Source organism: Oryctolagus cuniculus, chromosome 2, assembly GCF_964237555.1.
Source record: "Oryctolagus cuniculus chromosome 2, mOryCun1.1, whole genome shotgun sequence".
Taxonomy (NCBI): Eukaryota; Metazoa; Chordata; class Mammalia; order Lagomorpha; family Leporidae; genus Oryctolagus; species Oryctolagus cuniculus.
The window spans coordinates 106,012,313-106,027,164 of record NC_091433.1 but is presented as its reverse complement, the minus strand read 5'-3'; the positions used below and the strand labels follow the sequence as shown (position 1 = coordinate 106,027,164).

Sequence of the window (14,852 nt, the reverse complement as noted above, 5' to 3'; positions counted from 1 at the left end):
CCAAGGAAGGGCTGTGACTACCCAGGGGTTTGGAAACCAGTGATTGGCTCAGACAGTGTCATGTGTCCAGACCTGTGTTATGAAAAGTGGTGTCAGTTACCAGAACAAGGCATTGACATTAAACACACTTGTAGTACAACTATCATCCCAACCTGGGCTATGCATCTCAAGGACAGCTCAACCCTTTACAGTAAGTTTAGCAGAGGTTGGAGCTGGTGACACTTGAGTTTGAGCCTCAATAATAAAGAGAAGGGAATTCTGGTGGAAGAGCATGATGGAAAGCTCCAGTGTGAAATGCTGTGCTCCATCCAAGAAACTGAACCCCCGGGTGCTGAGAAAGATGAGCACCTGGTTTTGACCTGTTTTCTTCAGTAGGCAGTCAGGAACCTTTGGAATCTTGCAGGACATGAGTGACAGAAGTATAGTTCTCTTCTGTGCTGAATAATGACTAGGGTGCTTCCAAAACGTTTTTATATATATACACCATCATGCATAGAACTGAGAGTACTTTGTTGATACTTTGAAGTAAAAGAGAGAGACTCGCTGGCTGCCACTAGCAGTGAGAAATCATTGTCGGGAGGAACCTCAGGAAGTTCCTCTGGAGACTCAAGGTGGAAGGAGCCTAGGAAGAGAGTCAGGCAAGAAAAAAAATATGTGGAGATACCTGCACACTCTCTCATGCAGGTAAGGGAAGATGGGAATCTGTGCCTGGAACCAAGTCACAAAAATTGGGACAATGGAAGAGAGACTAATTGGTAAGGTGTTATTGAATCCATAGTAGTGCTCAAATCCCATGTCAGTCCTTCTGTTTACCCTCCAATAAACTTTTAAAGAAAATGACTCAGTTTCAACTCTTTCTCGTTCCTCCTTCCTCACTAGTCCTCTGCTTACCCTCCTTCTGCCTTTCCTCAAAATTTGATGTATTGGAAATCACCTACAAAGATCATTACATATTCAGAATCCCAGGCTTCAACTATTGATTCTATTTCTCTACAGGTCTTGGATGGGGGCTAGGGATTTGCGTTTCTTCAAGAAGTTCCATGGATTATATGGTCCTCAGATCATAGTTCCCTGATGTGTGAGGGTATTTCCCAGTGTTCATGGGGAAATGGAATTAAACAATAGGCTCATTTCAGTGGTAAAACTTTAAAATCCATATGTAGTCTTTCCATAATATACATTTTCTATGAACTCTTTGAAGATCCTTCAAATTCATGGATTTCAATTGTGTGTGTGTGTGTGTGTGTTAAGCTTTTAATTTCATTTTCCAGGGTGCCCGCTCTGTAGTATAGTAGGCTAGGCCTCCACCTGCAGTGTTGGCATCCCATATGGGCTCTGGTTCAAGTCTCAGCTGCTCCTCTTCCAATCCAGCTCTCTGCCTTAACCTGGGAGGGCAGTGGAGGATGGTCCAAGTCCTTGGGCCCCTGCACCCATTTGCGAGACCCAGAGGAAGCTCCTGGCTCCTGACTTTGGACTGGCCCAGCTCTGGTCATTTGGCCATTTGGGGAGTGAACCAGTGGATGGAAGACCTTTCTCTCTGTCTTTCTTTCTCTCTGTCTGTAACTCTGCCTCTCAAATAAATTAATAAAATCTTTAAAAACTTTTTTTTAAATTTAATTTCATTTTTTTTCATGTCCTTGTAAAAGTGCCCTGGTATGTAATAGGAGCCATAATACCTCTCAGAATTCAGTAATTCATACTGATGTCCCCAGGGTTTGTTGAACCCTGGAAATATTCTGTGTATACAGCTGGTATAGGGTTAGTGCCTGGTGACTGCTCACACCCAGGTCCCATTGTGCAGCCTACCTCAAACATATACCATAAGTTAATTTAATTCTATATTCAAGATATTGGTTATATCTCCCTGCCTCTCAGGCCACCTTTCTCAACACTCCCCCACTGCAACCAGTAGACTCCATAGGTCCTGTGATGCTTTGTGCTTCATTACCCTTTGGACAATGAGTTATAATCCTTCATCTATTCTCTTTTTCACAAAGCCATGGGTTTTTAGGTGCCAATAAGTAATCTATAGCTATGAGTTAAATTGAATTGAATGCTTTTATAAAGGAGAAATGTAAAAGATTCAGAGAGTCTATGAAATGGATAATGGTACATGAGTCATCAAGCATCTGTGATAGTGTGAATTTACTTTTGAAATTTTTGATATTTTAAGAAAGATTACTCAATTTTTATGCTTGGATCCTCCTTTGAAAAACAATTTTTGTTTGCATTTTCTCATATGTCAAACTCACTTTCTCTTGGTTGTCAGGTTTCCTGGAAAAGGCAACCCACTGTGTAGTAAATTCATGCCCTGGAATAATTCATTTACCTCACATGAATGAGTACTTTATTCTGTGAACATGCAGTGTACCCTGAGTCACCACAAGATCTGGCTTTAATCAATACAAAGAAGGCTCTTTAATTGGTCTTCTTCACTGCTGGTGTGAGTGGTGAAGTACACCTTCGTATCTGGCAGAATCTTGGGAACACACAGATATTATTTGGCTCTATTTTCCTGCAATTGAATCCATGCTTTTTAAGAGTATATGCAGATGTGTAGTAGGAACAAAAGCACTTTGCCATGGTCTATCAGCTTACCTCTGATTCTAAGTGGTTGAGATTATAGACACAGTCTCATAATGTGGGAATAGAAACTAGAGATTTAATCACCTTGTAAAAGAAATAGAAAAAAAATGAAATAACTGAGGCACAGCTTCTTTACCCTATGCATGTAAACACAGACATGGTCTATATTTTTTATCTTCACACAAGGAATCTGCCTCCACTGCTCAAATTCAAAACTGATGCCTGGTCCCTTTGTGTCTAAGTACCAGGACCATCTAGAAGAAGCACTGTGGATCATCAGGAAACTAGACTCAGTCAGCATTAATAGAACATGTACTTTGTACCACCCTGAGCATGCAACCCTGCTCAGCAGAGATAAGCACTAATCCACTCTCTCTCAAAGCACACATTCTGGTGAAAGGAAATGAAAATCTGTAGAAGACAGACACCACTGAATGCTATAATGAAGCCATACAGTAATATAGAAAAAAAGTATTTGTTGCAATTTTCTATTCAGAAATTAGTCAAATAACACATCATATGAATAGAAAGGTTGTTTACCTCTGAAAACTCTGTTGAGGTAGGATGAGCCACCCTGAATTTTGCTCTCTTCTATTTTGAATGATACAGGGAAGAGAAAAAAAAATCAATTGCTGGTGAATGTAAAACCCACTAATTATAGAGCTTCAGCTTCTCAGTCTCTAAATTGGTGATGATTACCATACATTTATGTTAAAGGCAAGATAATAACAAAGCAGAATGCACTGGTGACTTCTATATTCTTTACCTCCATGTGGTCCTATGGCATGGACAGTAACACCTGTCAAAACATGAGCGTTTTTCAGGATGTTATACAGGCTGGACTGTGCACTGGATTTTGAAAATGAAATGATAAATGACTGCAATAAATCATTTCCAATCTCAGGTTTGTACCCTTCCCAAATCTACACTCCTCATGTCCTTCAGAATTCTCATTCTAAACTAAAAAGCGGTTCAACCAGTATTCCTGTTAAAATTCATTCATGTGGTCACTGATTCACAGTACGTGATGGCATGCCGGATCCCATGCTATGTATCAGTGATACATTTCTTTTTCCTTATGGAGCTTCCAGTTGTGTTTGAGAGAGAGACATTAATGAAATGATCCAAAATATAATTTCTCATTTTCCCTTCAGTGTGTAGAATCAGAGTGAAGCTCCTAAGCATCATGTCTAACAATGCCATTAGTGGGCTCTAACTTCTTTATCCTCATCTCTTAACATAATCATCTCCCTCTCCTCCAGTTAACAGAATCATTTGGAAATTCCCTAATAAGCCAACATGTCCATTTCTTTCATGCATTTGAACATGCTGATTTTTTTTTCATTTACTATTTGTTCTTAATATGCACAGGTTCATCCAACTGTGAATTAAAAATATTTACAAAGAAAAATTAGGTTGGTTCTGAACAGAATGTGTTTCCTTTTTCCTCTAAACAGTACAGAACAACTATTCTCATAGAATTTACATTGTGTTAGGTATTTTAAATAATCAAGAGATGATTTAAACTCTATGGAAGGGGACTAGCACTGTGGCACGGTGGGTCAAGCCACTGTCTACAATGCTGGCATCCCATATGGGTGCCAGTTTGAGTCCCAGCTGCTCTGCATCTGATCCAGCTCCCTGTTAATGTGCCTTGGAGATCAGCAGAAGATGGTCCAAGTCCTTGGGCCCCTGTACCCACGTGGGAGATCTGGAAGAAGTTCCTGGCTTCTGGCTTCAGCTTGGCCCAGTCCTGGCTGTTGCAGCCATTTGGGGAGTGAACCAATGGATGAAAGATTTCTCTCTCTGTGTCTTTCCTCTCTCTATATATAACTCTGACTTTCAAATAAGTAAATAAATCTTTGTCTAAAAAAGCCTATGGAAGGAAGTGCATAGATTAGGTGTAAATATTACACTCTTTAAAGGGACTTGAGCATCCACAGATTTTGCTACCCAAGAAGATCCTGCAAGCTATTCTTGATGAGACCAAAGAATTAATTTCTCTTCTCTTTCTGGCGTGGTGAGCTCTCACTCATCCAGGAAGATTTTTTCCAGATGTCCCCTCTTTGAGGCAGAAGTAGCCTTTTCCTTCCCTGCATTTCCACAATTCCCTTCCCATTCCCCAGTGTAATAATGATCTCCTCATGACTATGTCATCCCTTAGACTGCAAACTTTTGAAGGTAGAAGTTATGTGTTAGGAGCCTTTATCTTCCTATATGCTCAGAAAGCCTCAACTGGAACTATACTGCTATTCAAAACTCATACTAACTAATATGGAGATTAGGACATAGAGTTGTGCATAGAAAGGGGAAAAAGATGATACAGTGACAGGAGTCAATGAAAGTAAACTCATATTAGAATATTAAGGGATGGTGTTTTAATTTCGAAGGAAGCTTTAGGGTTAAAAAATGTAGCTGGAATTTTCTAGAATGTAAAGAGTAGGTATTGTCTATTATTTTGGACATTGATGGACATTGATATTATAGAATGAGGATGAGAAGCTGTGAATTTCAGACTTGAAAACTTCGTGTTCTCTCATGTTCTCACATAAGAATAGATGGAGAAATCTTACCTCTCTACTGTGATGTGACATGATCTTATACCCAAGGAAACTCCTGGCTCATACTCCAAACCCGGTGAGGCTGAGGACAGTTAGGCACCAGCCTATGCCATTTGCCATGTCTGTAGCTTCCTTGTGAGTCTTTTAGAAAAACAATACGGACTCAAGTTTAGTATGGTATGGAGGACTATTAACTCTAGAAGATGACCCACTGGAGGGGGCAGAGGTTTTGTTCTTTCTATCCCTGGGGGGGACTGTTTTACCTGTATCTTTCAAGGGAGGGAGACTGGCTGATTTTCAGTTTTGTGTACATATTTTTTAAAGATTTATTTATTTATTTGAAAGTCAGAGTTACACAGAGAGAGAAGAGGCAGAGAGAGAGAGAGAGAGAGAGAGGTCTTCCATCCGATGGTTCACTCCCCAATTGACTGCAATGGCTGGAGCTGTGCTGATCCAAAACCAGGAGCCAGGAGCTTCTTCTGGGTCTCCCACGTGGGTGCAGGGGCCCAAGGACTTGGGTCATCTTCTACTGCTTTCCCAGGCCACAGCAGAGAACAGGATCGGAAGAGGAGCAGCCAGGACTAGAACCGGCACCCATATGGGATGCCAGCCCTTCAGGCCTGTGCCACAGTGCCGGCCCCAGTTTTGTGTACTTATGATGTTCTGAAGGTGAGGGGAATAGACTTCAGGCTAGAATTTAATACGACAACAAAAAATCCTTATTGATGCAAACCCTTGCAGGCTTTCGCTTGAGTAGCCACACGCATCAAGTGGTGCATGACAGACCAGAACGGGAACAACTGGAGCATGCCTGCAGCGCCTGCTGTGCATGCACGCACCACCTGAACGTCCAGCACCTGCCCCAGGTGCTCTTCCCTGCTAAATGGCTCAGTGATGCTGATAGGAAACTGCATTAAGTTACAGAACGATGTCTGGCAGACATGAGCATCGCTCCTGGTATCAGGTTAAAGATAGAAAACAAAGAGAAATGATCCTGAGGATATTCATGTAAAATTAATTCATTTCTCATTTCCTGCACCCAAGCTACCTGTTTAACCATTTCTGAACTGCAGTGTGTGTTAAATTGCTCATGTATTGAAGAGTACTTTTTGCCTGTGTGGTTTACCTTTTAAAAGTGTTTATTGATTTGTTTGGAAGGAGGAGAGAGAGAGAAGAGAGAGAGAGAGAGAGGTGTAGGAAGGAAAGGGAAGGGAAGAGGAGGGGAGGGAAGGAAGTATCTCCTAGCCACTGATTCAATACCCAAATTTCTACAACAGCCAGTGCTGGGTCAAACTGAAGTCAGTTGGCATCTGAGTCCAGGTCTCCCACATGGGTGGCAAGGACCCAAACTACCTGAGCCATTACCTCCTGCTTCCTTAGGTATATGTTAGCAGGATGCTGGCATCTGAAGTGGAGCTGGGACTTGACCCAAGGCACTCCCATGTGGACACTACAAGCAGCGTCTTAAGTGCTAGGCCAAACACCTGCTCTCTGTATGATTTATGTTTCTGTGTAATGAACAATGGAAACATGATTTTAGAGGGAAGTGTTTCCCATAGTTAAGAAAACACTGTTCTCTAGCCTAGTAAAAAATTTTTTGTGACAAAAGAAATTCAAACTTAAGCCAAAGAGATGGGAATGGCATCATCATGGGCAACCAAGGAGATGTTAATCCATAATTGATATATTTTTTAAAATAAAAGTGATTAGAAAATGCTGGGTAGTAGATACTTCAGTGTTCATTGTTCATGTTTGTCTACAAATGTTTCATAACAAAACTATTGAATCTTCTTTTGCATAGAAATGGGGTAATGTGCTTGTTTGAAATTATTTTTGTTACAAATTTTCCACTTGACAACACTTGGGAAGGCTCCTTCATTTGTGTTACTGTGTGTGTGTGTGTGTGTGTGTTTTCTTCATAGAACATGTTAATATTCAGATTTGTGGGGCCAGTGCTGTGGCGCAGCGGGTTGATGCCCTGGCCTGAAGTGCTGGCATCCCATATGGGTGCTGGTTCGAGACCTGGCTGCTCCACTTCCCATACAGCTCTCTTCTGTGGCCTTGGAAAGCAGTAGAAGATGGCCCAAGTCCTTGGACCCCTGCACCTGCGTGGGAGACCTGGAGGAAGCTCCTGGCTCCTGGTTTTGCGTTGGTGCAGTTCTGGCCATTGCGGCCAACTGGGGGAGTAAACCAGTGAATGGAAGACCTCTCTCTCTCCCTCTCCCTCTCCCTCTCCCTCTCCCTCTCCTTCTCCCTCTCCCTCTCCCTCTCCCTCTCCCTCTCTCTTTCTCTCTTGCTTTCTCTCTGCCTCTCCTCTCTCTGTATAACTCTGACTTTCAAATAAATAAATAAATCTTAAAAAAAATTCAGATTCGTCATCAGCTGAATCTAGCTTTGGCCCTTATTATTTTGTAGGAACATTTTCCTTTTTATAACTCTGCTTTAAAGAAAAAGTTAGCCCAAATATCAGTGGTGAAGACTTTCAAAAAGGCAGTGAACCAGTGTCCTCTAAGGATATCTATGTCCTATTGCTTGGAAACTCCTAATATGTTGCCTTACAGTGAAAAGGGATCTTCTGGATGGTTTACTTGAGGCTTTTGAGGTCACATTGATACATCCAAGTGGGTTTGATGCCATCACAAAGATTCTTACACCAGGGGCAAGTGGGAGGGTTGTTGTCAGGGGAACTGTGGGTAGGGAATTAGGGTGAGTGATGCAGCCATGGGCCAAGGGGTATCACAGCCTCTAGAGACAAGCAAAGGCAAGGATTGGATTCTCCACTGCAGCCTCCAGATGTAACACAGCCCTCTCAACACCTTGATTTTAGTCCAATGAAAACAATTTTGGATTTTTGACCTGTGGGTGTATAAAATGATAGATGAATATCATTTGAAGCCCCTTCATTTCCGGTCACTATCTGGCAACTGTAGGAAATGAACACAGACAAGCTTGTGCTTGAGAATGGATGAGGAAGGGCTGGACAGGGAGAGATCAGAGATCACCGAGCTCCTGGAGAGTTTAGGAAGAACCATGGTTAAACCTCACTGGTGTTGCTTTGAAGGGCTGCCTGGGTTAACACCCTGGCACCACCATTTATTGGCAGTGAAATCTTGAGTAACTGAACCTCTGTCTTCCTTTGTTCTCCCTTCCATAAAAGTAGGAATGATAATACTGCTTGTCTCATAAACTTGTGATGAAGACTGACATAATTCAGACAAAGTGTTTGCATAGTACCAGGCACAAAGTAATGGTGCCATAAACATTGATTGTTATTATAGAAGCCCTCAGCTATTCAAAGGCTTCTCCATGTGTTTGCAACTGCTGAGTTTTCTTATTACAGTTAATAAGGCCATTCTTTCTTTGGGGAAACCACAAGTATGCATTCCTTACTCAGATAAATCCAAAAGAAATACCTGCTCATTCTGAACACAGTGATATAGTAACAAATTTCATGGTCCTTACTCAATAGAATCTTTATTTTGTTTTCATATGGGGCACAAAAATAAATATATAAATTCTCTGTGTGAAGAACAAGCATGTAGCTTGCAATGACAGATGCTCATGTTCCTGTTTCAGTCTTAACTCAGAGGACCCTTAGGTCTGCATTCCTCTTCCTATCCCCATGTGCACTGTAGGGAGACTCCCCTAAGACAGCAGAAGTCTTCTCAAGATAAGGAAGACTCCGTGGTGGGGGCGAGCAGGGAAGTGCACACAGGGTCATTGTAGCTCCAGGTGTATGAGAAAGTGAGAAACTTCACAGATCAGGACTGAAGTTGATTTATAGCATGGTTATCACTCAGTAGAAGGTGAGGCAAATCACTGTATTTCCATCCTTCCAGGTTAATTCTACAGTCCCTTCTGATAAAGATGTGCTCTGGGTGTGCTATAGTCCAGGCACTTTATATATTTCTTGGGAAAGGACCTAGCATGAGTGGTCACCCTCTACATTTCCTTCTGTGGGTGGCAAATGAGTTGACTGGGGGTGGCATTCTGGTCGGAGTGAAGCCCTCTGTGTGGTGCAGTAAGAAGGCAGTAAAAACCAAAGGCATATTTGGAAATCGTGACAGCCAAGGCATAAGATGTGTGTTGGGGTGGAGAGAAGCCGGATGTGGAGCTGGAATTCTCCACGGAAGCAAGCGTGTAAAGAGCTTCCCATGTCCTACTTATTACTGTGGCCTCCATCCTGAGCCTTCTTTTCTCAGCGTGTGCAAAGTTGTCATATTAAAATAGGTAAGATGACCACTGGAAGAAAGGACTCTGTGCTCCCAAAGTTTTGGAAATATGCAAAAAGCAAGCACAAGAGTTTCTTTCCCTCAGGAGTTCTCAGAGCCCATAATTATGGTTTGTATTTCCAGAAGTGGTCATAAAAGATAAATAGAAAAGAGACCAAGAACTAAAGCATTAAGGTAAAGAGGAGTGGGTGAGTACAAGGGGTAATCAGGATGAAAAACTGAAAACAGTTGGTTGCTAACCATGTGGGACAGGGAGCACTGAAGGGCTATGACAGCAGAGGGAATCCCAGTGTGGTCCCAATGTCAGGGTTAGAATTTATTGCAATAAATTAGAAATTTTAAATATTAATGAAGACTTATTTATTTGAAAAGGAAAGCCAGAGAGAGAGAGAGAGAGAGAGAGAGAGAGAGAGATCTTTTAACCCCTGATTCACTCCCCGAAATGGCCACAAAAGCTGGGAGCCTAGAACTCCATTCAGGTCTCCCAAGTGGGTAACAGGGGCCCAAGTACTTGTGCCATAATCCACTGCCTTCCCAGGTGCATTAACAGGGAGCTGGATGGGAAACAGAGCTGCTGGGACTCGAACTGGTGCTCCTATAGGGGATTTGAGGGTCACAGAGAGAACTTAACGGGCAGTGCCACAACGTTGGCCCCAGGTATTTTAGATAATGGAGGAGTAAAGTATTCATAGGATTAGGAATCAGTTTATAGGAAGATGATGGGTGTCAAATTTATTTTGTGGCCGGTGCCGCAGCTCACTAGGCTAATCCTCCGCCTTGGGCGCCTGCACACCGGGTTCTAGTCCCGGTCGGGGCGCTGGATTCTGTCCCGGTTGCCCCTCTTCCAGGCCAGCTCTCTGCTGTGGCCCGGAAAGGCTGTGGAGAATGGCCCAGGTACTTGGGGCCTGCACCCCATGGGAGACCAGGATAAGTACCTGGCTTCTGCCATCGGATCAGCGCGGTGCGCCGGCCACGGCGGCCATTGGAGGGTGAACCAACAGCAAAGGAAGACCTTTCTCTCTGTCTCTCTCTCTCACTGTCCACTCTGCCTGTCAAAAAAAAAAATTTATTTTGTAATACTGGATGGAAAGCTAATGCTGCTGATGCTCAGAGACCTTTGAGAGGGTGCAGCCAGGTGTGGAGAGAGGAGACTTGAAAGTTGGGCAGAGTGGGTAGTTCAAGCCATCCTTGAGTATTAACAAGGACCTCTAGAGATGCTAGGTCTTCCTTTCCATGCAAATCACATTCACTTATAAAAAATCAATTCAGAGGGCCAATTTTGTGGCATACCTGTCAAAGCTGCTCCCTGGGACACCAGCATTACATATGGACTCTGGTGTATGTTCCAGTTGCTCTCCTTCCAATCCAGCTCCATGCTAATGGCCTGGAGAAAGCAACAGAAGATGGTCCAAGTGTTTGGGCCCCTGATACCCATGTAGGCAAACCAGATGAAGCCCCTGGTTTCATCTGGCTCAGCTCTGGCCATTGTGTTCATTTGGGGAGTAGGCCACCAGATGGAGGATTGCTCTCTCTCTCTCTGTCTCTCCCTTGCTCTCTGTAACTCTTTCAAATAAATCTTTTTTTAAAAAAAATCGATAACATAATCACAGACAGATGAATAGAGCCATAACTTAGGCCCTTTGGGGTTGACTGGTACTCTGATAAGGCTCATTGTCATGTTTAAATAAAAACCGTATCTTCTCTTTCAGAATCACTGCTTGTGCCATGACTATGAACAAGTACGTGGAAGAGAATGTGTCTCAGAAATCCTACACGACCATCAAGTATTTCATGAAGATGTTGAGCAGCGTCAGCGAGACCCTCATCTTCATCTTCATGGGCGTGTCCACCGTTGGGAAGAACCACGAGTGGAACTGGGCCTTTGTCTGCTTCACGCTGGCCTTTTGTCTGATCTGGCGGGCGCTGGGTAATGAGCACTTGTTTGCTCAAGGGAGGGCTAGTGACACAGTAGAATGGAGCTTTCTTCCCGCCCTTCCCTTTCTGCCAGGGCTGCCTTTCATCTTTGTTCTTCATCATCTAGTCCTTCCCTCCTTTCCTTCTACTTCCTTCCTCCTCCTTCCTTCCCTCTTCTCTTTCCTTCCCCCCCTTCCTCCTCTTTCTTCCTCTGCTGCTTCGTCTTCCTCCTCCTCTCTGTCTCCTCCTCCTCCCTTTCTCCTCTTTCCCCAGCTCCTTCTTCATCTCCTTTCCTCCTCCTCCTCTTCTCCTCCCTTCTAGATAGAACCTTTCTTCCCAGAGTATCTTCAGGCCTTTATTAGAAGACCAGTTACCCTCACTTGGCTTCTCTGACCCCACATATCCATGTATTATCCTGATCAACTGTAGCAAAGGCTCAGGAGCCCCACAGTACTAGCACAATAGAGAAAATAGAATGACGTTGGGGCCAATTCTGAAATACTTTGCCCTGTCCCAGAAGCACAGAAAACAAGTCTCCACATTTTCATGTTCTGGAGTCACATAGAACATACTTTCCTTTGGGTCTGTCTTTGTTTGCAGGTGTCTTTGTCCTGACTCAGGTCATTAATTGGTTCCGGACCATTCCCCTGACCTTCAAAGATCAATTCATCATTGCCTATGGAGGCCTCCGAGGTGCCATCTGTTTTGCCCTGGTCTTTCTCCTTCCTGCTGCTGTGTTTCCTCGGAAAAAGCTGTTCATTACGGCTGCCATCGTCGTCATATTCTTTACTGTCTTCATCCTGGTGAGTAGAGTTCTTTCTGGCAGAACTCTCTCTCCTTCTACCAGGAGGAAATGAGAGCTTTCAGACTGTTGTCATGAATTCCGCTGACAGGATGCAAAGTTACAAAGGTGTGTGCAAGCGTTGGTCATTAAGCTATTAGGGAAAATGATATTTCCTGTCCGGGTTCATGTCCCGCCAATTTGGTCACTTGGCCTATACAGAGGAGTTGTTATTTAAGGAAACTCAGCTAAGTGATCTAAGCTTACTACTGGAAACTTACGAACTGCACTTGCTAAGCCTTGTCATCTGTCCTGCTCTCTGACCTAGTAAAGTTCTTCTTAAATGCCAGTTGTGTGTGATGACTTCCAACTGCAAATTGACATCAGCAGATTGTTCAACAGTGCCTCCCTGAAACAGAGCAATGATCAAAGTACAAATTCAATATTGGGAAGACAGTGTGGTGAAACTGGGCCCACATCTTGATTCTGCATGTTAGTAATCTCTTTAAGTTAGTATGCAAGGTCTTAGGAGATTATATTTTGTACATATTCATTTATTAAAAATATACTGGACTCCTGCTGTGTGCCAGGAGCAAAACATAAGGAGTTTCCTGTCCCTGCAGAGTTTGCATCATCAGGGGTGGTGGAGGGGACAGATAGTTGACAAGAAAAATAAAAAGAAAGCAAATGTTAGCGTATGCTTGAAGGAAGCTGGAAAATGAAACATAATAAAGTAAAAGCAGGGGATAATAATAGTAAGGGTGAATTAACAGAGGTGATACATTTCTAAATATACTTGTCATGGAAGGTGGCAGTAAGAAAAATGACATTTGACTGAAGGCATGCAGGGGGTGGAGGAATTAGTGAAACCAAAGAACATTCCAGGCACATGGACTGAAGGGTAAAGCTCTGAGAGCAGTGTTTTCCCAGCCAGTGTGCGGTGTGGGGTGGAGTAGCAGGAGAATGAGGTGGGGGATTCTGGAGTCTGGGTCGTACATGGCCCTCCAGGCCAGGGTAAGGAGTTTGGCTCTTTTCTGAGTCAGTGGAAGCCATTGGCAGATTTTGTGTTCTAATTTACTCTGTAAAAGGATTCCTCTGGAGGCTGGCATTGTAGCACAGTGGGTTCAGCCACCACCTGTGACACCTGCATCCCATATCAGAGTGCCAGTTTGCATACAGGCCACTCTGCTTCTGATCCAGCTCCCTGAAAATGCACCTGGGGAAGCAGTGGATGGTGTACTTTGGCCCATGTCATCCATGTGGGAGCCCCAGATGGAGTTCCAGGCTCTGGCTTAGGTCTGGCCCAATCCCAGCCCCAGCTGTTATGGCTATTTGGGGAGTAAACTAGCAGATGGAAGATCTCTGTCTCTCCCTCCCTCTGGAAACAAAAGGAAAGGATCCCTGTGGCCCCTGTGTAGAGAATATACTGTTCAGAGGAGAAGGTAGAAGTGCAAATCTGGTGTGGAGGCCAAGGCAGTCCTGAGGCCGAGGGTGGTGGCAGGTGAGTTGGTGAGTTGGTTGGGATCCTACAGTACATTCTCAATGTGGAAGCCACAGGACTCCCTGATGGATTAGACAATGTGTGGGGGAAAGAGTAGCGACAAACAACCCCAGAGGCTTTGGCCTGACTAGTGAGAGTGATGAACTTGACCTCCAGTGACAAGGGGCAGTCTGTGCATCAGGGAGGTTGAAGCAGGGTAACTGGTAGTTCAGTGATGGGTGTGCTGGGTCAAGTGCGTCTGCAAGACCTACAAGGGGAGCTGTTGAGTGGGCCGATGTTAAGAGTTTGGAGGTCAAGAAAGAGGTCATCAGTAGCAGATAGCTGATACTTGGAGGCTTGAAACTGAATGTGATTATCACGGAAATGAGAACTTCCAAAATAAACACCTTACTTAGGAACTCTTACAGTTCTCACAACAATCCCATGGCACATGAATAGGAAGAGTTCCCATTTATGACCTGTATTTTGGAGACAAGGAAAGCAAGGCACTGAAACTGAGATTAGGTAATTTTACCACATTTTTACAGCTAGTGACAGACAGAGAAGGCAGTCAAAAACGATTCATTCTTAACCTAAATGAGTGCCCAGTGGAGAGCCTGCTGTGTAACGTGTCTTGGTTCCCTTCCTACCTTCCTTCCAGTAGGTTCTGCAAAAGACAGTTCAGCATTGGGGACAGTAGGGTCATCTGGAATCCTGGAGAGCAATACCTTGGGAGATCCCTTCCTGAGTTAAGAAGATGGACGCTTTCCATTCTTGTGTTTACTGTCAATGCCTTTACAGTGCCTGTCCTCTTCAGTGACCGTGATAGCACAGTGTGTTGGACTCTGAGACATGGGCTTTCCTATTTGCATCACCTCGTTTTAATTCTCAAAACAAACCTTTGAAATAGAAACCAGTATTGTCCTCAGTTAAACAAACTGAGACTTTAAGAAACAGATTAATCCAATGGCACACATTTGTGAATGTGGCTGAAGCTGAAATTGAGCCCAGGCTGGTTGCATAAACGGAGGTCTTCACTATCTGGCAGCAATACCTTTGCTTAAAGAAAATATTATTTATTATGACCAGTAATACAGTCACATGTTGTTGGATGATGGGGAAAAACTCTGAGAAACGCATCCTTGAGTGATTTTGTCATTGTTCAAACTTCACAGAGCATACACAAACCTAGATGGTTTAACCTGCTACACACTGGGCTATATAACATAGCTTAGTTTTAACATTTTAACTTTTTAGTTTTTAAACTTTAGGCCATAACAGAGAGCTGGGTCAGAAGT

General features: G+C 43.5%; 1 protein-coding gene across 1 annotated transcript in view; it reads left to right on the top strand.

The window, feature by feature from the left end:
- SLC9A2 (solute carrier family 9 member A2) overlaps positions 1 to 14,852 on the top strand; it is a 106,805-nt gene that overhangs the window by 52,115 nt on the left and 39,838 nt on the right. Inside the window, exons 4-5 of the mRNA XM_008253183.4 lie at positions 11,089 to 11,306; positions 11,894 to 12,096. Of these exons, the coding sequence (XP_008251405.3) occupies positions 11,089 to 11,306; positions 11,894 to 12,096 (421 nt within the window). The remainder of the gene's footprint in view (positions 1 to 11,088; positions 11,307 to 11,893; positions 12,097 to 14,852) is intronic.